The sequence below is a fragment of the Accipiter gentilis genome, chromosome 16 (genome assembly GCF_929443795.1).
Source record: "Accipiter gentilis chromosome 16, bAccGen1.1, whole genome shotgun sequence".
NCBI classification, from domain to species: domain Eukaryota; kingdom Metazoa; phylum Chordata; class Aves; order Accipitriformes; family Accipitridae; genus Astur; species Astur gentilis.
In genome coordinates this window covers 10144342-10164004 of record NC_064895.1, presented here as the reverse complement: position 1 = coordinate 10164004, position 19663 = coordinate 10144342, and the positions used below count along the sequence as shown (strand labels likewise).

The following is a 19663-nucleotide window of genomic DNA, read 5'->3' as shown; positions in this document are numbered from 1 at the left end:
CACGCTTCACTCACTGCTTTCCTTTTGCGTAAAGAATAAAACAAGGAGCTTAGGATCGTTTTGACCACATTGCATTTTCTTCACAATTTAACTGAGGAATTTTTCAGAGAAAGAGAAGGAGGTATTTTTAATCCAGGGAACACTCTGTGTTGGATTCTACAAGTCTTACCGTACCTCTTGGTTCAGATCTACGGCAGCAGATCCCAGAGGCCTTCACTGACACCAGGGCCAGGTTGTGAGGGAGATGTTCCTGTTGCACAAGTGGCTGCCCTAACTCTCTGCCCTATAGCTGTCACAATATAGAAGAGTCCCATTAGCATCTCTTTTCCCACCAATGAGAGTTATTCAAGTCACACAGGAAATGGTATGCAATTTCAGGCAGTCGTGCATTTTTCAGTTGTTTTTCTTTAACCAGTTTATTTTCTCTTCTGTAGCTCTACCTCAATTTACTGTCACTCCTCAAGACAAAACGGTGATTGAGGGACAAACTGTTGACTTCCCTTGTGAAGCGCAGGGCTATCCCCAGCCTGTTATTGCCTGGACTAAAGGAGGTAAGCATGTTCCGTTTTTACTTTTGAGCTACTAGAATAGTTAGCTGTCATTTTGGAATCGCTCCTGCATTGAAAGGCATTGCATGTATTTGTTCAGATGCTTCAGTCTCTGAAGGAAACAGGGCTCATCTCTTTCTGCTTTACCTAGAAAAAGCAAGGTCTCCCACCGAAGCTAGCTGCCCAAACATTTTTCATTATTCAGTCACTAAAATCTGTGTCTCCATAATAGATTCCTAATAATAAATGTTTAAGAAATGTGAGACAAATTACATGTGGCAATACCTATTGCTGCCGGTTTACTGCAGAAGAAATGGAGATGACCACCATTAACTGGAGATCTGCAATTAGGTGGGATGTGCTCTCTTCAGAAACCAAAACAATCCAACCTGTAATTGGCATCAGTATAACTGCATTTCTGTCACTTAATGCGCATTGACAGGAATACTGGGGTGCACGCTGCTGACTGTTTTATCAGGTCATGGCTGTAAAGGCATTAAGCCAAATCCAGCAGGAGGAAATACTGTAGTGGATGTTTTACCGGTAAGTAAATATTCCAGTTGAATCAAATGAAATAGCTCTGGCAAGCAAAACAACTCTTAGGAAATCCTAAATAAAGCAGATGTTTAACAAACTCTTTATCATTTTGATGCTGATAATGTCCCTGTTTCTCTCTCTACCAAGATTGCTCCAATCAAATGAAATGTCCAGAAAGGAGGAATAGGGTACAGACAGACACTGGTGTGCCTTTTATTTCATCTTTATTACATTACCTTTTTTTCAGGGCTGTATGTATTTTTCTATGGATTCTCTAGATGGCCTAGGTAGATAAGATGAATTGTGTCTTACACACATTGCAATAATACAAAATGAACAGTAATACCTGTTGGTGTTCTTCTTATGATGCCTTCTCATATGGATGCTTTATCATGGTCCTTAAATGAAAATATTTATTGCTACCACAAACAGAGAAGAGATCAGGATTATGATTGTGTGCATATGTATGTTTTATTTGCTTTGCATGTTTATCTCAACGTTTTATCTAATTCAAAATCTTCTGGATTTCCCTTTTTCTGACACAAAGGGACTTTGTTTTGCACTGCTATAAATAGCAAATGCTGTTGCTCTGTGTTTCAGGAGGCCAGTTGTCTGTTGACAGAAGACACTTAGTTTTATCCTCTGGAACCCTAAGGATTTCCAGGGTTGCTTTGCATGACCAGGGACAGTATGAATGCCAAGCTGTCAACATTATCGGATCTCAACGAATTGTTGTATACCTGACCGTACAGCCTAGAGGTATGTTCTCCATGTACGGCTGCTGGGGAAAAAAAAAAGAAAAGAAGATTTAAGCTTACACTAAAATACACAGTACTGTGTTTGGGTTTTTTTTCTTAAAATGTAAGATTGAGAAATAATTCTTTTTGACGGCACAAAATGTTAATATCAAGTAGTTTAACTTTGTTTAGAATTAAAAAAGCTTTTGAAACAGCTTGAATAGCGCTTGGGTTTTTCTTCAGGACTTTTGCTGTGTTTTACAATGATTCTAAGTTGCTGATTTTGAATTATAAGGTGTTTTATTAGTTTTTATAAATCGAGCATGTGGGATAGTGTGCCCTGATAGACTTTGTTCAAAGTCACTTGGAGACTACATAAGCTTACAACTAAACATGGCCTTTTTTGATAAAAGCTTGTTAGAATGAGGTGATATCTTTTGTGGTTTAAAAAACTTGCTGTCCAGGGTATTGCTAACATTTCACATTTCTGTTCATTATTACTGAGTATATCTATTTTTAGTTTCCAGGTGTTTTTTAATAAATAACATGTATGGATACTTATTAGTATTTGTAGAGAGTGTCATTCCTTTGGAACAGTTTGTCTTCTGTGAAAGACATTTATCTGATTTACTCTTTTTTGTAAAGAATGAAGGTTTGTTTTGAGGATGACAGTATTCCCATGCTTGTGTTTTGTGAAAAGACTAGGTTCTTATACGACAGTGTGCTGTTAACTAAATAGTGTTATTAACATAATGTTTTGATGTCCAGAAACAGAACACTTTACAACAGCAGAATGACCTTCACAATGAAAAGTCATTCCTTATACTTAAAATAAGCTGACAGAAGGAAAAAAAAAACCACTCCGTTTTTCTTATGCATTTCTTCAAGTAAATTCTAAGTAAGCTACTTCTAGGATTAATTAGAATTGTATTAATATTTATAATTTAGTTAAGTACTTTGGTGTTTAACTAAATTCAGGGAGATTAAACATTTAATTCAAAGCATTTCTTGTTAGTGACCTCATTTTAAACAGTATTTTAGTGAAAGGGGCTCAAATGTCTTCCTGAGCTTAGATGTTTCTCAGAAAAAAAATTCCATTAATTTTTCTTAGTTAAGAGTAGTACTGCAAGGTTGATTTGTCAAAACAGAGATTTTTTTCACCTATATAAAATTGTTGACTTAAATTCCATAAAAAACCCCTCAGTTTTAAAAGGTTTTATAGCCTTCCAGCTGTGTTAAACGTCACTGAATTGAGTAAAGTTTAATAAAATTATTTTCGTGAAACTCAGGTTGCAGAATCCAATCACCAAAAGATAGTAAATACAAGACTGAAGGCTACACATGCAGCCTGAAATTGGAGCTCTCCATACATTCATTGCAATGCTGTTTTCCATTGTGGAAGAAAAGAAAACTTTTTTCTTTTGCGCTTCTAACAAAAAGGACTGTTCATCTGAGGAATGTCTAGTCAGTGGTCACTGTGGCTAAATCTGTATTAATGAATACTTATTAATGGTCCAGGTCTGTTTGCTGGCATGACATGGCTCACATCCACAGAGCCAGACTCTCTGAGCTCCCGGTGCTGGTCGCCTGCCTCTGGATGCCTTATTTGAAATGGTCGATGCTCCTTGACAGCCATTTGCGTACAGACAATTTAACACCAGGGCCAGATTTGGTTGGCAGTTTGAATGTATGCTGTGTGACCAAATACTTCTCTGTAAAAGCACAGCCCCCTCCCACTCCCCCCAAAATACTGATATGTTACAGCAGAAATACAATTCTTAATGTCTTCGTGATCTCGTATGTGCTTCTCATGGTGATATCTGACTGCTGGATGTCAGCCTGGATTTGAAGGAAATTAGGATTAAAAAATGCATTCATTTTTTTCACACTGGGTTTAGGTAGCTGTGTACCCTGTGTCCTTAAAATTGAAGGTAATTTTTTGATGTTTTAAGGCCTAGGGCTCATTGGTGTCAGGGGGGTAGGAGCTCTGTGAAGGCTTAGCACTTCAGCAAGTTGGGCTGGGGGAATCACAGTTGAATGAGTTGTGGAAGGTTTTGCTTTTATCATCTAAGAGATCTCTGTTGTTGCTATTTAAAAAATGAAAACTTAAAAAAAATTGTCAAGTTGATGGGATATTCACTCTGGTGACTTTGTTCAGATTTAGCTATTCACAGAAATTTTTTTCAGAGCTCTTAATTTATGAAACTTAAGTCTTTTGGGCAACTACTAGCCCGTTTTCTTAGAAGTTAAGAGTCCTTAAAAATCAGCCTGAAGCAGACATCAGGAATAAGGAATTTTATCTCTAAGACAAACTTAAAAGCAACTAAAAACTTGCAGACAGAATAGGGTTATAGATTAAGAAATGTTGGCTAACTGAAAAAATAAACAGTGCTGACCTCTTTTTAGATCATCTTTTGCACAAGTTGTATTTCATATCTTGTCAATGTATCATTTGTTTTTTTAGTGACTCCTGTATTTGCCAGCGTTCCCAGTGACATGACAGTGGAGGTTGGCACAAATGTACAGATCCCATGCAGCGCTCAAGGAGAGCCGGAGCCAGTAATTACCTGGAATAAGGTACTAGATATTTGTTTGGTTGTTGCAAAAAGGCAGTAGCCTTTCCATCTCTTCATAACTAGCTATTTAAAGAGCGCGTTGTCAAATTACTGCTCGCTCTGGTGTCTGAAAACGTTACCTGAAGTTTGATCAACAAATCTTCTTTAATACAGAGCATGTGTACAGATACCAGGCCTGAATTTTATATATATAAAATATATATGTGTGGTTATGCAAATCATTATACAGACCAGCTAAAATGCGTAACGTAGGCCTTAAAAGTCCTATGTATGTTGGTGACAGTTCTGTGTGAATATCCTATTAATGTTCACACTTTCAGTGATATTATAGATAAAAAGCAATAAAAAATACTCTATTGCTGAGCTCTTTGACACTGTTAGGTCGACAGTTCAACCAGGACACGTTTCGGTAACTCTTGAGTAACCTCTCTGTGGCTTTGATTTCCACTGGTGCAATAATTATTATACCAAACTGTTAGTTAGAGTTATTAGCAGAGATACTGGTGAATTAATGGGTTGCTAATATTGATCTTCAATTTTCATGAATATCATCTTCTCTTCAATTAGCGAGAATTAGAAAATGTACTTTAATGTACCTTAAATAGCTTCTAAATGCATAGCACATGAAGAATTGATACATATAAAGCTCTTGAGATCCTTTTTAGTTGGTTAATTTTGAGTAAAATCAAATATATGTGTTCTCAAAAGGTGCTGTCTTATTTTTGGGTCTTAAATTTTATGTGGTGAGGACCTATAACTATTAAAATACTTTGATTTATAATAATGAGTACTTTTAAAAGTATGTAAATACACTCCACAATTTAGAAATACATGCAAATCCTACTGTCAACATAACTGTGTGAGTTTTTAATATAAATTAATCTAAATCTAGTTGACTATTACCTTGGCATACAAAATATAAATATAAAATAAAATGTAAAAATAAAAGAGAAAAAGAAGACAAAAATTCAGGTTTGAAAACAAAGAGTGTTTAGAATAACTAAACATTGTGCTTTGCTGCAGGATGGAGTACAGGTAACTGAAAGTGGAAAATTTCATGTTAGTCCAGAGGGATTTCTTACCATTCGCGATGTTGGAACAGCTGATGAAGGTCGATATGAATGTGTTGCCCGGAATACCATAGGATACTCCTCTGTTAGTATGGTGCTTAGTGTTAACGGTAAGTTGTATGAATCAGAGGTATGAGTTAGATTATTAGTTTTATTCTAATTGCTTAGTTTGTAAGTTAATAAAATGTTAAATTCTTTCTTTTATTCATATTTTTCTTTTTCACCCATAAGTGTCTTTTTTTTTTCCCCTTCATTTAATTCAGGGAACTGTCTGCACAGATGTGGGTAAGATGGGAATATATAAGCTAAAATGTCTCTAGGAGTTAAGCTTCAAAATAAACAGTGCTTTGGGCTCCAGTTAGTCACACTGCTTTCCTCTTGAGTTATTATTTGGACCTGTTAGAACTTGCTAGTTGAATACGCAGTCTAATCTTTATGGATAACTTGACAAAAAAGTCCTGTAGCATCTTCAAAGGGGCACTTAAAGCAGTTGGTTGAAGATTACACTGCAACCATTGTGAAAGAATTCAGGAAAGCCTTAATTATCTTAAGAAGCTAAAAGAGAAAACAGAAAGAAAAGGAGAATATTTGAGCTTATTCTAATTATTTGAAAGTAATAATGGCAAATAATAGTTATCAATTATTAATACATAATAATTGGTAATAAAGCAGCCAAAGAGGTTATGGAAATAACTGTTACACAGATTGACCTTAATGCTTTTCTGACTTATTGAGTAAACCTGCTCATTTTCAGACTAATTTTGATGGCAAATATTAAGGAAACTGTGTGGGGGTTTTGTCTTCCAGTAGAAAATATGACACAATATTTTTGTATCATTGAAAAAGAGTATTGAGCAGTGATTTCTTTAACATATTGGATATTGTTTCCCAGTGTTATGTCTGATGCTCAGTATTTTGTTTACTAAATTCATGAATATATATCAGTGATTTTTCTAATGTATTGATTTCCATGATATCAGTCACATGATATCAATAAAACTATGACGTTCACCTGGCTTAAGTTGCTTTTAGCAGACTATTAGTCTACTACTAGAACTATTAGTTCCCTCCTTTATCAAAAATAGTATTTCTTCAATCCGTAATTATGATTTCTGAGAGAAAAATTGCAGGACTGGGAATCACTCAATGATAACGTTTCATCCACATATATGAAATCTGCAAATGAAAGTCCATAAAAACCAGTTAATCTTGGTTACTCTGGAGATGCATAGAAAAATAAGTTTTTTGTGTGTTTTTTTTTAAATGAAAAAAAATAATCAATAAGAGCTCTGAAAAACGAAACCATGAATTGAACTATAACCCCACTGGAAACCAGTTTAATTCACTTAGTGCAGGTGTCAACTGCTCATTCTCATCTGCTGAAATTAGCAAACTACAAAACTTGGTGCTAGCTGATCTGCAGTATTTAATTGTAATGTGGTTATTTTTCTTATAATCCTAAAATTAATGAAACTACCCTTGATTAATCTGCATTCAGTCTGAAACTGTAAATGATGTTTCTCCTTAAAACTAGTGGGATATCAGATACTGTTTCTCTATGGTTCCTATGTAAATGAAGCTGTCAGAGAAGCAAGGGGGACAAGTGGACAGATTAAAAGTACCGGATACTTGCTATCTGGATAGTATTAATAATGCCATAGCCAGAAATGCCTAAACACTTGCATGTCAGCATTTCTTTTAAACAAAGTTAATGTTTTATGCATGTTCCTAATGCATAAAAACCTTTTCTTAACATTGAGACAGAATAAAGGCAAGTGTGTAGAAGCTCGGGGGGGGGGGGCAGGTTTTGCTGTCCATGTTTCATAATATTTTAAAGATGCTTTTCTTTTGCCATTTTCTTCTGTCCTTTTCTGTTGTTTTGTAAAAGTCTCTGGCTTAAGTATAAGTCAGGATGTGTGTGGGTTACGTTTTCGTTGCTTAAAAAAATTGCGATTTTCCTTCCCCCACCCCCTCCCTGTTCCCTCGCCCCAAAAAAGGTATTGTGCAAAAGGCTTGCATGGAGCTTTAATATTTATCAGTCTAAAAAGAGATCTACTGGCAGCAAATAGTCTAAACAAGAATAAAGTACAGCCTAGTTAACATCTGACCAAGATTTATGATTCAGCCCACGTGTACCATTAGTCAGAAAGATAGCTCTGCAAGACACATATCTAAAGTGAACACCGAGATTACACCCGTCATAGGCAGCGCTAGGGAAGGTAACCAGCAACTGGATTTTTACAGTCTGCAATGTTGCAGTGTTAGGGTGGTTCACAGCACACAAGCACTCTCTGAAACAAGTAAAATGGGGATAGCAAACCTGTAGATGATAGTTCTTCTTAAAATAATGAGGTTATTTGATGATGTTTCTGTATGGTTACTATGAAAATGAAGCTGTCAAGCAAGGAGGACAGCTGGTAATTAGGACAGGTCAGGGACCATCGCCGTTGGGCACTGAGGAAAGGATCGGCTCGTTTTGGATGCTGGGAGTATGTTGTCAGCAGCCCAAGGCAGCGGGCCTCAGGGCAGAGAAAGGGGCTTCAGCTGCAACTATAGAGTCCCAGGGATTGTTTTATTTGACAGTATAGATGGTTACGTTTGATTACCCAGGTCTAGACTCTGCAACCCACATAGACACAGCCTAAGCTGGCAGTTACGAAGGAGTAATGAAATACTGCCTAGAAAAGAAAAGAAAAAGTCATGAAAAGCTTGCAAACAACAGTTTTTATGTCAGCTGATTTTTGTACATCTGCTGATTTTATTCCAGTGTATTTGCTTTGGATTTTTTCCCTACTTTACCCTTCTTCCTGTGTGACTTTTCCAATCTAAACATACTCTGGAAATGGTTAGCTGTTGCCCCTGGATCTAGTAGTTCTTGGTTTAGACTGAAAGGAAGGTTATTAGCCTTAGATATGTTGTACAAACATCCAGCTGCAACTGAGTACCGTATAAAAAGGCAGATGAATGGGCCTATGCATTAGTGAGTTTCCAGTATTATACAGAGTCGTTAAATAACTTTCAAGCATGTGATTTTTAATGTAGTATTAAAAAGCTAGATAATTTTAAAGTAGAAAACAAAGTAGAGATCAAAATAAATAAAACATTTATAGCCCTTTAACATTAACGTGTGTTGCTTACTAGACTAAGCTCAGGAGAGGAGCAATGTTAATTTATTGTAGCTATTTGGGAATATATAGAATTCTGTGGGTTTTTTGGTTGGGTTCTTCTTTGTGTGTGTTTATTAATTTTTTTGTGAATTCTCTTTGAATTTGTGTGTTCTAAAAGTCAAACTAAGTCCGTCAGTATTTTTCACTTGTAACACATTCCTGTAAACCCTTTAAATTCTTACATTGAATTCAGTACTAATTGCAGTCGAAGGGAATACTTGCATTGATTTCAGGCCAGGCTCTTGATATCAACACACCTAAAAGCTGATAATACACCACACCAGAAAAAAAAGTTTAATAATAATTCATTTTTTCTTTGGTCATTTTTACTTGAAATTGTAGGACTAATTAATGGACAGTTAAACACTGTATGCATTTATCTTCATTTTATTTTGTTTTAGAATTATAAGCAAGCTGACTTTTAAACTTACAATAACTTCTACTTTAAATGTATTTTCCTCTACTGTAATATGCTTTGATAGAACTTCAAAATGGTTAAGAATTTTATATTTGGACAAACTAATGCTTAAAGAACAGGGGTTTACTTTGTAGAACTGAAATGATGTCGTGTCTAGACTTTGTTTTATAGAAGTATCTTTTTGTGTGTGGCCATTTTTGCAATAACATGTGAATTCCTCTTTCTGTAGTCCCTAATGTCAGCCGAAATGGAGATCCTTTTGTACAAACATCAATTGTGGAAGCAATTGCAACTGTTGACAGAGCAATAAATTCAACACGTACACATCTGTTTGACAGGTATCCCCCTTTTTTATACTGAGAAGTCAAAATTAATTTTGCATACACTGGGAATGATGGAAGATTTGTTAAGCAAGAAGTCATTTTATTATTTAAATGACATTGTTAACATCTGGCTAGTTCTGGGAGTACTAACAGTTTAACATGTAAGGATCCCTGTTGCTTAAACACTCATGTTGAGATCTATTCACTACAGCAGTTTTTCTGCTGAGATAATGTGTATTAAAAGGCTATTAAATGTTTAATTGCTACTAAATGTTTTATGTTTTATTTTTTTTTTGTTTGCCTTCCATTTTGAGATGAGTAACCAAGGTATGTACTAATCATGTTGCTGAACGTTTACATGATTTATGTAGTTTTGTTATTTTGTAACTCCTGTGTACACTTAACTATTTTTTTCAAATTATCTATCAGTCGTCCTCGTTCTCCAAATGATTTGCTAGCCTTATTTCGGTACCCAAGGGATCCATACACTGTTGAGCAAGCAAGAGCTGGGGAAATATTTGAAAGGACATTACAGCTTATTCAAGATCATGTACAAGATGGTCTAATGGTTGACCTGAATGGAACAAGTCAGTACTCACTCTTTCCTTATTTTTCTGTGTTGAAGTGTATTTGCCGCCTTAAGTCATTATACTTCAAGAGACATTTGTCTTCCGAGTCTGGGTCCTAATTGCAGAACCATTACATTGAAATCAGTGGAATATCTAACTTTGCAAAACTTTACCAAATATGTGTGTTTGCCCAATTCATTCCTTGGTTTGCACATTGCTACATTATGGTGTAACTCAGTTTACTTGAGCTCTCCAAATATAGTGTTTTTATTTTTCCTCACATTGACATATTAAGGAAAAATTCATGTTCAGATTCTCTACTGATCAAATTTGGTATAACAGAAGTGTGTAATGCATCCCGTTTGTTAACTCCCTGTGTGTTAATTCATTAGGACCATTGTTTCATAGCAGAACAGACTTTTCTGTTGGGTAGTAAAAATAATCAGTATTTTGTTCATGTTTCTTTAAGTAAAACCATTTAGTGTCGGCATGCCTTGGCAAGGAGAAAAGATGATATAACAAGAAAGATTTGTATACTTTACAAACCAGGGTTTCTGTATGTACCACAAAAATATTCAAAGAATTATTTGCCACGCATTCTTTAAGTGCATGTCAAACTAAGCTAATTGTTTCCTTTAACACTGATCTGATGTAATGAGAAATACAGTTTTTGCTGCTTTTTACAAATAGCGGAAAAATGCAAGGTTTAATATTTCTGCCTTTTAGTTATTGAAGTCCAAGTTCAAATTCATGAAGTCCAGCTGGAGCATATACAACTAATGTGTGTAGATATGTGTGTGGATAGGCTTGAGACATAGGACTGAAGCATTTGGAAATAATGATAGAGTTTTAGGAGAGCTTTTGAGACTTCAGACATAGCCAAAAGCTACACTGAAGATCTAGAGGAAATATTTTTACTTATTATATTCTTTTTGATGTTTATAATTGAGTATTTATTGTAACTTCCGAAAACCTTAACTCTGACTGTGAACTAGGCAAGTATTTATAAGACCAAAGACTGCAAGCTTTGTAGAGTACTGTAACATTTGCTAGTAAAAGAATCTTGTTACTCGTTATCAGAGCTGTGTAAATAATTTGCGATGAATAGTTTACCACAAAAACTTATTCAAAAATTTTTGAAGGCTTGTGTTTTATAAGAGCAACAGGATTTAATTCAGTTCTCTGATTAGATGCATATGCAAGCATATCAAATATAATACTAGGAATTTATGAAATCTGATGTGTGAGAATAGCTTGACTACTTTTTACTAGGATTTGTAATAGTGAAATTCAGTCATCTAAAGTTTACCAAAAATTGGCATTAAAGCATACAAATACAAATTAATGAACACAAAATCAGGCAACTTTCTGTGATACTGGAAATCCTGTTCACAACCAGAGCTTGCTTCTCAGCCCTACAAAATCCATAGAAAGCTGGCTTTTAGGGAAACTTGGATAGTAAAAGAAATCTGTTTTCATTTAAATAGCCTAATTCTCAGATTTTAATACTCGTATTTGTCCTTATTTGGTTTTATTTCAAAATGCAAAGCCCAATGGAAGGTGCTATTTAGCACTTTTGCATTGGTAACAGTTGAGAAACTTGACAATTTCCCATTCAGAGACATTTTTTATGTAAAATCTTGGAATATCCCAAGGAAAGACTATGGAGCCAAATTCTCTCTGCAGTGCCAGACTGTATAACAAGGGGAACGGCCACAAATTGCTGCTTGGGAGGTTCATATTGGATGTTAGGAAAACACTTTCTCACCAGGAGGCCAGTGCAGTACTGGAACAATTTATCCAGAAAGGCAGAAGATTCTCAGTCTCTGGAGGTTTTCAAGCCGACTAGACAGGGATACAGCTGAGCTGATCCAGTGTTGGAGACAGCCTTGCTTCAAGCAGGAGCTTGGTCTGGGTAAAAGGTCCCTTCTAATCAATATTTCTATGACTATGAAACATTTTCTTTGCAGTTTGGAAAAAAGTATAGCTAATAGTATGTGAATTGAGCTAGCCAGCTTCTAAGCACTGGAAATGCTCAGCGCCCAGCCTTTTAGAAAGCAGAGCCAGAGTTAGTGCCTACAATGCGAGGGGTGATTAAGGGTCTGGGAATGGCATTTATGGTGACCTCCACTCTGCTCAAAAAGCCATGGAATCTAATCCATAGATGACACGTTGCCTCCCACTTGAACTTTTAAACAGAGAAGCTGAACCTTTTAAGTTGGTAATGAAGGTCATTCCACCCAAAACATTCATAGTTGAGTTTTGATCACAACTTGATTTCAGAAATGTGGGTGGCAACCAGGATAACAACAGCAGACAAATGTTTATGCAGAGACTGCATGACTAATGATCGTAAGGAAAGAACTCCATGATGAATGAAGATCATTTGAAAAGGATTGTTATTATAAAGAAGATATGTTTTCTGAGTGTAGTTTTAGAATTGAACTGCCCTAGTAGCCAGCATATTATAATATGTTATCAGTAATATTCTCAAAGAGTTTACTTTGCTGCATTAGCCAGTGGCACTTAGTGGTTTTGCTCTGTGGTTTAGTTTTCTTTTTCCTAGTCTGGAGTATTCCGTAAAATAATTTAAGTATGTCTACAAAAACAGGTTAGTTTTGCCTAATGGAAGCACTAGGTCTCTAGTATCTTTGCTTTGACTTGTAAACCACTCAAAGTACATGTAGCCTGAGGCTGAGAAAACATAGATCCCCTGACTGAGCACAGGTCCTGTCCCAGCTGAGCAGCTACGAGCAATCCAGTCCATTTCAAGGCAAAGACAAAGAGGGGCTTTAGGTAGTTTGTTTGAAATTGCCCTGCATTGTAGAAATTGGCAGAGAGCCAATGTGTCTAGCACATATTGATGTGTTGAATGTAGATGAAAGTCAGTGTCTTTGCAGGCACGCTGGGACCGAGCTCCGGACTAAGAGGAACATTTCCCGACTGTGTGCAATTAGCCTGCACCAACCTCTTGCAAAACTGCATTCAGTTCATATTCTTGAGTGATTACCATCATGGTCGGAACCCCTTGAGCCTGTGGGAACACAGTACCACTGTACACTCACTCATTTCCTTTTTTCCTTCTGCCTTTATTCTGCTTGTTCAGTTTTGCTCCTGAGTGCAAGCTTTCCAGATGAAGAACCATGGTGGTGTATGATGGTTTCTAGTTGGCTAAAAGTATGTCTACACTGCCAAGTATTGCCATCCACTCTGTATATCCATTAATCACTCAAGGTGTGCCTGCACTTTGGATCAGCAGGGCCCATTTGAAGTGAATCTCCCAGCTGTCCCCACTTGCTGTGCTTTGGTATGGTCTTGAACAGTGTGGAGTCTTTTCAGATTAAGTGAAAAATGTGGTCCAGGGCCACATTCAGTCCAGGAGAACAAAGTAAAGCTTTTCTGAAGGAAGCCTGCTCCTGTTGCATAATGGATACAGTAGGGATGTCTTTCTCGGCATCCAAAATTCCATTCTACACACACATTTCTCTTGGTCCACAAAAGTTGATAATGTAGATATAGCCCAAATAATGATGTTTTTTTCCCTGAAATTAAGCCCAAATGTTTCTAAGAAAAAAATCACTTTTAGACTGACTCCTAATAGGCAGCATGGACAAGCCACAGCCTGACTGTTCTGCTATTTGCAGTCATCCAACACTGTACTAGGAGTCCTTACAGTCTTCAATCCTTCCACATGCCATCATACCACAGCAGAGATCATGCAACACATAGCCTTAGTTTGAAGTTATAGAAACATAATTCTAATGAATTATGGTATATATTTTGTATATATTATTCTTCTATGAACTGAGAAAAAAGCAGGAAAGTGGTAAGTATGTTGTAGTCCCAGAAGTGAATGGTGTGGATTGCAGAGGAAACCTGTGCCAAGTGATATGCAAACACCAGTTTTCTTTAGAAACTAGTCCCGGTTAATGTGAACGTGAGTTACTCCACACCACTTGTCCTAGAGATCACTCCTCTGTTTAGCTGTATTGCCTGTGGTTATGTTCTTTTGTGGTTCTTGTTGAATTTTTTTTATTAAAATTCTGGAACTTCCGCTGTAATAAAGCAAAACAAAATAGTAATGTTCAGCGAATTATCAAGTCTCAAAAGATAAAGTCTTGAAGTCCAAGTAAATGTAACTGACGGTTTTTAAAATGCTTTTACTAACATGGGGAAAATTTCCCATTTGTCTCAATATGAGGCTTTTATTTCTGAAAATATCTCTGCTTTCTTAAGTGACCAAATAAGTAATGAGCTCTTTTTGTGAACGTTTTGTAAAAGTTGCACATGAATTGGCATTTTATGAGTTCCCTCCTGACCTAATAGTGGTTGTTGCTCTAATATACATATGTGATTATTATTGTTCTTTTTAAAGAATAGGGGTATTTAATCTGGTGGGAAATGCGATATAACAAAATGACATATCAAATAAATTCATGGATCTGTGGGCACCATGAGTCTATGAAGTCTTTGATTTTCCCTCTGTCTCTCTTCTGGTTTCAGGTTATCACTATAATGACCTTGTGTCCCCACAGTACCTGAATCTGATAGCTAATCTCTCAGGCTGTACAGCCCATCGACGAGTGAACAACTGCTCAGATATGTGCTTCCACCAGAAGTACAGGACACACGATGGAACGTGCAACAACCTTCAGCATCCCATGTGGGGCGCTTCTCTGACAGCCTTTGAACGTCTGTTGAAGTCAGTCTACGAAAATGGATTTAATTTGCCTCGGGGAATCGAACCCAAGAGGCTCTCTAACGGCTATGCACTCCCAATGCCTCGCTTGGTTTCGACCACTTTGATCGGAACGGAAACAATAACTCCCGATGACCAGTATACTCACATGCTCATGCAGTGGGGGCAGTTTCTCGACCACGACCTTGACCTCACCGTGGCTGCCCTAAGTGAGGCCAGGTTTTCAGATGGTCAGCATTGCAGTTCAGTTTGTACAAATGATCCTCCATGCTTTTCGATCATGATACCACCAAATGATCCCAGAGTTCGAAACGGTGCACGCTGCATGTTTTTCGTACGCTCCAGTCCGGTTTGTGGAAGCGGCATGACATCCCTCCTGATGAATTCTGTGTACCCACGAGAACAGATCAACCAGCTGACTTCGTACATCGATGCGTCCAACGTGTATGGCAGTTCGGACCATGAAGCACTAGAAATCAGAGACTTGGCAAGTCAGAGGGGTCTTCTGAGGCAGGGCATCGTACAGAGATCTGGCAAGCCCCTCCTTCCATTTGCTACTGGCCCACCAACAGAGTGTATGAGAGATGAAAATGAGAGCCCAATTCCCTGCTTTTTAGCTGGCGATCAGCGTTCTAATGAGCAGCTGGGTCTTACCAGCATCCACACATTGTGGTTTAGAGAACACAACAGAATTGCCACAGAGCTACTGAAACTCAATCCACACTGGGATGGTGACACAATATATCACGAAACACGCAAAATTGTTGGTGCAGAAATGCAGCACATAACATTTAGCCACTGGCTACCTAAGATCTTTGGAGAGGTAGGCATGAAGATGCTTGGCGAATATAAGGGTTATGATCCCAGTGTTAATTCTGGCATAACTAATGAGTTTGCAACTGCCGCTTTTAGGTTTGGTCACACACTCATTAATCCTTTTCTGTATCGACTGGATGAAAACTTTGAACCTATTCCACAAGGCCATCTACCTCTTCATAAGGCATTCTTCTCTCCATTTCGGATTGTAAATGAAGGAGGCATTGATCCACTTCTAAGGGGATTGTTTGGTGTTGCTGGTAAGATGCGTGTCCCATCACAATTACTCAATACAGAATTAACAGAAAGACTCTTCTCCATGGCACGTACTGTGGCTTTAGATCTGGCAGCTATGAATATTCAGAGAGGCAGAGATCATGGAATTCCTCCCTACCATGATTTTAGAGTTTACTGTAATCTTTCTTCAGCTCAAACTTTTGAAGATCTGAAAAATGAAATTAAGAATCCTGAAATCAGGGAGAAACTTAGCAGGTGAGCCTGAGGTGAAGAAAAACAATCAATTATCTAAATGTGCATGCAAAATTAGTAGCTAAATGTCTTATCTAGAAGAAAATATTTGTTAAGAAAGGGGTAAAGGGATTTTTTAAGAAACTTCCGTCCATACCAGGAAATAGGTGTAGAAAATTCCCACATGCAGGTTATTTCTCCACTTCTACATGTCTGTGAACAATAGGAAGTTAATATATACTGTATGTGTTCATGAAATTATCTATTTGAAATGTCTGATTTTATAAATGCTTTTAAATATGAATGTTACTTCAATGTAAGGTCATATTAATGCCAGTCTTATGCAAGTATTTACATGTTCAGTTCCACCCATTCCCTACACTAAAACAAACAGGAGTATCGTTCACTGTATTTTCATGTGGACATCCTTCACTACCAGTAAACTGCTCTTCTTTAGAGCTTCAGAGTTTGAAAATAAGTCTTCAGCTACCTGCCACCCCTAGCTTATCCACACAAAATCAGAGACAGAGAATGTCTCTGCTACGGTAAAAGAAAAAGTGTACAGAGAGGCAGGAAAGAGGAGCTATTGAAAAAGAAACTGTTCCAAGAAATCAGAAGAAAGCTACTAGGAGAAAGGAAATTGTGGAGTAGACTTGCAGACCCCTGTGATGTTACTCACATATACAACCTACATTGCAGGATTTCTTGCATATACACACACAGGTTGTTCACAAAAGATGTAGCACTATCACTGTCATTTTTACTGTGAGTTGTTCATATCTCTTGCCCTTAGTTTTACCACATACTGGTTATTTTGTAAAATATTTGGTATTAAATATTTGTGTTTTTCTATTTATAGGTTGTATGGTTCCCCACTGAACATAGACCTATTTCCTGCTCTAATGGTAGAAGACTTAGTTCCAGGGAGCCGACTGGGGCCAACTTTGCTGTGTCTGTTAAGCACACAGTTTAGGCGTATTCGGGATGGAGACAGGTAAATTGAAATACCACGGAAACAAAAATTAGTTTTGACTTGAGGATGCTTAATAACAGTTGCAACGTCTTGTTTCCAAATCAAACTGCATTTTATTTTCATTTATGATTTTCATATATAATTGCAAAGATGAAGAATACAGGTTTAAAACATTGTTAGAAGCTATGATTAATTTATTTTTTAAATCTGTACTTTTTATGGTGAGTATGTCATACTGACCTCCACAAAGCACCACAGCAAACACATGCTGAGTTTCCTTTTACTGGTTATTCAAGTCACTTACCTTTCTGAAAACTGGGTGTTCTCATGTCCTTTCATTGTTATTTAATTATTTTATTGGCAAAGGAATTCTGGTGGTTGAAACACTTTTACCATCTCCATTACTTAAGCACAGGTTGGAAAAGTATCACTCAGTGTATATAACCCCTATACATATTTCAATACAAGAAGTCTGTGCACCAAGAGAGTCTTAAAAGCAGACAGGTTATCACAAAGAACACAATTTGATAATTGTTCTTAAATTACTTTACATGCATATTATGAGCAATTTCTCATTTTCAGTTTCTACAGTACTTGAAGTAAGAAAATAGTCGTTGCTATTGTTACAGCAGCCAGATCTCCTTTGCATACTTTCAGCATACTCGTTCAGAATCTGAAGATTAACATTTCCCTCATTTTAACATAATTTGTGAGCTGGAATCCTGGTTTTTGAATGGCATGAGGGTAGAAAGACTTATGCTGATTAGTCCCATCCTAGTGAAAGGGAAACGGGAAGAATTCGGAAATTAGGTTTGGTTCACTTTATCTAATGTTATTTGCTTTGTGTAAGTTATAAAATTGCTACCCAGATAATATAAAGGCTTTTTTATTTCTGTAGTCACTAACACAACCCTTTTTGTATGCTTTTTTTAAAAACAACTTTCTCTCATAAAATCTGTTTAAAAATTAAGCTGTGAAACATAAAACTCTCGTGCCTGCAGGCAGAAGGAGTAAAAGAGAAATATATGCAGTATGAGCTCCAGATTGCTGGTGACAAGTACCTATTTGTGTCACAACAGGATAATGATACTGCTTTTTTTGTGTGTGTCTGTTTGCATTTTTCCAGCAAAAGCTTTTTTTCTTTTTTTTTTTTTTTAATTTTTTTTCTGAAACAACATTCAGAAACTGTAGGAAAACATTGAATATTTACAAAATGGGATTCTGCTGTCCAAAGAATACAACATGAAGCAACATGCCAGCAAATAGTAAAATATTATTAGACATAATGAAAGCAACTCTCACTTGTTTGAAAAGCCTTTATGATGGGCAGAGGATCAAAGTTACCAGCACCATGCAAAACAAATGTGCCTGTGCAGGGAAAAGGAGTGATGTTTGAAGGGAGCCTAACTTCATGTCAAGATGGAAATTTCAGAATCTGTTTTTCTGATCCCCGTACTTGGAAATTCATTGGCCACTGTCCAGTGCCTTATGAAAATGATACAATAAGTAGGTAAAATGAAATTTGTTGACCATTCTTCTAAGTTTAGTATAAAATTGTTATTGATTTTTCATAAAGTTTAAAGAGCCTCCTACTTATTTTTGGTTGAAATGGGGGAAAAACTTATCAATATAGAATTGTAACTTTACAGTTCTGTGAGATGTAAACAATATCACAGTGAGCAATTCTTATGTGTTAGAATAGTGTAAAATGTTTTCAAATCCAGGACAGTAACTTAAAACGTTTTCTTTTCCAAGGGCTGGCTTGCTTTTCATAGTAATGTATTATTTTTATTTTCAATTGATAACAGGCTTTTAGCCCTTTATGCATAAAAAAAAAATATATTTGAAACCACAGTGTTTCCTCCTTGAATATAATTAATTAACTGAGCATATATTAATAAGTCCCTGAATTAGTATAGTCATTAAAATAGTTTTACAGAAAAAAAAATCCTTAGTAAATTAAACATTCTCACTTATCTTGATAATAACCTAGGTATACATTAACCACTCTTCTAATCTCAGCAATTCTATGAAAATTTTTTCATACCCATAGGAAAGTTGCCTGGAGAAAGATATCTATGGTAATTTAAGCCTCTGTGTTAAAAGAACCCTAAACTTGGTAGTCTAGTGCCATTTTAGATGTCCAAAGATACCCAAGGCATCAAAATGGGACTAGAAGAGAAATCAAAGGATTTGTTGAAGACTTCGGTCCTTTCAGAGTGTCAGCATGACGCCAAGTAGGGCTGAAGTGACACCAAGCGCTTACATTTTGGCATCTGGATCACTCCGTCAGATACGATGTAAAGTTGAGAACAGGATTTATGGAATAATTAATTTCATTCTGAATACATTATTGTAATATCTCTGGAAAACTGCGTGGTTTGTTTTTTCACTAGCAAATTTGTCTTTTCTGTGAGATTACAGGTTATGGTATGAGAACCCGGGTGTGTTCACGCCTGCTCAGCTCACTCAGATCAAGCAGACATCTCTTGCCCGAGTTTTGTGTGACAATGGCGACAACATAACCAGGGTACAACATGATGTCTTTAAGGTGGCTGAATTCCCACATGGATATAGTAGCTGCGAAGATATTCCTAAACTGGACCTCAGGATGTGGCAAGATTGCTGTGAAGGTCTGTATACAGGTGGATTTGGGTGTACTAATGTGCACTTTGTTTAGTGTCTGTTCATCTTATTTTAAGAAGATATTTGACTGTTGTTCAGTTTTTGTTAAGATTTTACAAACTTAAATCTGGAGCGCA

The 19663-nt window shown here is 36.7% G+C and overlaps 1 protein-coding gene across 2 annotated transcripts in view; it reads left to right on the top strand.

Annotated features, from left to right (window-relative positions):
* Nucleotides 1-19663, top strand: part of PXDN (peroxidasin) — an 89461-nt gene that overhangs the window by 53938 nt on the left and 15860 nt on the right. For both annotated transcript variants that reach the window (XM_049818963.1, XM_049818965.1), the window contains exons 11-19: nucleotides 435-551; nucleotides 1686-1844; nucleotides 4287-4399; nucleotides 5422-5578; nucleotides 9283-9391; nucleotides 9806-9963; nucleotides 14449-15952; nucleotides 16788-16922; nucleotides 19326-19534. In XM_049818963.1, coding sequence (XP_049674920.1) covers nucleotides 435-551; nucleotides 1686-1844; nucleotides 4287-4399; nucleotides 5422-5578; nucleotides 9283-9391; nucleotides 9806-9963; nucleotides 14449-15952; nucleotides 16788-16922; nucleotides 19326-19534 — 2661 coding nt within the window. The remainder of the gene's footprint in view (nucleotides 1-434; nucleotides 552-1685; nucleotides 1845-4286; nucleotides 4400-5421; nucleotides 5579-9282; nucleotides 9392-9805; nucleotides 9964-14448; nucleotides 15953-16787; nucleotides 16923-19325; nucleotides 19535-19663) is intronic.